This window comes from Echinops telfairi, unplaced genomic scaffold (assembly GCF_000313985.2).
Source record: "Echinops telfairi isolate 266 unplaced genomic scaffold, ASM31398v2 ScPeMD7_7469;HRSCAF=8507_0, whole genome shotgun sequence".
Taxonomy (NCBI): domain Eukaryota; kingdom Metazoa; phylum Chordata; class Mammalia; order Afrosoricida; family Tenrecidae; genus Echinops; species Echinops telfairi.
The window spans coordinates 87738618-87740780 of NW_022111372.1; the positions used below are offsets into that span (position 1 = coordinate 87738618).

The window sequence follows — 2163 nt, forward strand, 5'->3', positions numbered from 1 at the left end:
GCTCACCCCATGTCCGCTCTGCCTTACAGCGTCATCATGACTGGCTCCTACAACAACTTCTTCAGGATGTTCGACCGCAACACCAAGCGCGATGTCACCCTGGAGGCCTCGAGGGAGAACAGCAAGCCCCGGGCGATCCTGAAACCCCGCAAAGTGTGCGTGGGGGGCAAGCGGAGAAAAGACGAGATCAGTGTTGACAGTCTGGACTTTAGCAAAAAGATCCTGCATACAGCTTGGCATCCTTCAGAAAATATTATAGCAGTGGCGGCTACAAATAACTTATATATATTCCAGGACAAGGTCAACTAGGCGGACAAGTTATTACCTAATAATCTCACATACTCAATACTAGACAAACATGTTTTTAAATGTTTCCTTGGGTCTTCATTTGATGCATTGACTTTAATTTCCCTATACAGAAAAATAATTGGGATAGAATGGAAAGGCGTTCAACTCGCCCACCTCCCCAGTTCTACGAAACGCGTGTCAAGCTCAGTAGGTTCGGGACACTTCTGTTTAGAGTTGAGAGCTAACAGTAATTCTCCCCTAGTTGACATGACTTTCCAATGCTTTTGTTCCCCGGTTTTCTCTGGTGGGTCCAGTGTTTTGTTTCTAGGTGTCTGCTGAGGTAAAATGAGGTTGTCTGTAGTACTTAAGGAGAAAAAAAGATAAGTTTTTTTTTAATTAAAAAATTCCATTTGATTGAAAAAATAAACACCGTTTACTCTACTCTTAGAGACATTCTTGTTGTGTGGAAACTCAGAAGTAGTCAGCATTTCTTTCATTCCCGGATTTTTTTCCTCCCCATTTCTTTTTAGCAGTTCCGTTTTGAGTCCGAGATTTATTTCTGAGAAAAGGACACCGAATGAGAAGGCAGGGGGCACCCCAACACTGGAATCGTCTCTTTTTGTGCAAGCCATAGAAACGGCTGAGTGTTTGGCTAGGAAACGCCGCCAAGCGGACTTTGAGGCGCATAAAGAGAACACTCTGCACTCAGAATTGGCTTGGCAAGGCCGTGTGGGGCCGGATTCCATCTGCGGCTTTTTCACTGTGGCTTTTTTGTCCTTTGAAATGGCTCCATATAATGCCCCACTTAACACGTTCCTTGGCTTTTCTGCTTCAACCTTTCCCAGCTTATTTATGCCACTGATTTCTAAAGGCTAAGTCCTGGTTGCTTATTATCTGGTTCTAAATGGGGCAGTGGCACCCCCCCCCCAAAGGTTGAGGTATCTCACTGGGTGTGTTTCCCCAGAGCACCAGCACCACCCCCATCCTCCTGGGATTTCGAACCCCAAAGCAATCCCATTCATCTCCATTGTAACTTGAAGCAATCGTGGCAATAACAATGCAGATGAGCGCCGTCTAGCGAGGCAAGGCTAGCCTACCCCAAGCTCATCATCCGAAAACCAGAGAGACCAGAGGGCTCTCTCCCTAAACCCACAGGCTCCCCAATGAAGATGCTGTGGCCTTGCCGTGCAGTCACTTGAACCTGTGCAGACTAGTTCCTTCTCATCCGTTGGGGACTCGGACTTCTAAGTTCTTGGAGGCGCCTTCCAGTAGGTAGGCTCTCTATGGAATATCTCTGGGAAGAAGACTAGATGAACTCAAACGAATTTACAAATCTGGAGAAGAGGCTTCGGGATGGAAGCTGTGGCAGAGTGGGTCGGTTATCCACTGGGCTGTCAACCACAAGGTAGCCAATCAAAACTACCAGCTGCTCTTAGGGGAAAGGTAGGGCTTTCTACTGCGGTAAAGATTTGCAGTCTCAGAATCCCACAGGGGCAGTTCCACTCTGCCCTTCAGTGTTGCCATGAGTCAGTTGACTCATGGCAGTGAGTTTTCAGTGAGTTGCGCATTGGGCTGCTAACCCCCGGTCAGCCCTTTAACACCACCAGGTGTTCTGCCAGAGAAAGGGGAGGCTAGCTACTCCGGTAACGATGTACCCTGTGGAAACCAGCAAAGGGCATTCTGTTCTGTCCCGGGGGGTTGCTAGGAGCTTGAATCGACTGGGAGGAAGTGAGTTTTGAGTTTTATCTAAAGCACACTTGTCATTGTGACTTATTTCCCCCTAACTTCCATTTGGTGAGCAAAAAGTGGCTTGAGACAAGAGTTTCTTTCATTTAAAGAGATTTTTCTTTCACTAGCCATATTAGCAGTCCCAAC

At 47.2% G+C, this 2163-nt stretch overlaps 1 protein-coding gene across 2 annotated transcripts in view; it reads left to right on the plus strand.

Annotated features, from left to right (window-relative positions):
* PPP2R2B (protein phosphatase 2 regulatory subunit Bbeta) overlaps nt 1-739 on the plus strand; it is a 569986-nt gene extending 569247 nt beyond the window's left edge. For both annotated transcript variants that reach the window (XM_004696699.2, XM_004696700.2), the window contains one exon: nt 30-739. In XM_004696699.2, coding sequence (XP_004696756.1) covers nt 30-309 — 280 coding nt within the window. In that variant the 3' untranslated portion in view covers nt 310-739. The remainder of the gene's footprint in view (nt 1-29) is intronic.
* Nucleotides 740-2163: the final 1424 nt, after the last annotated feature.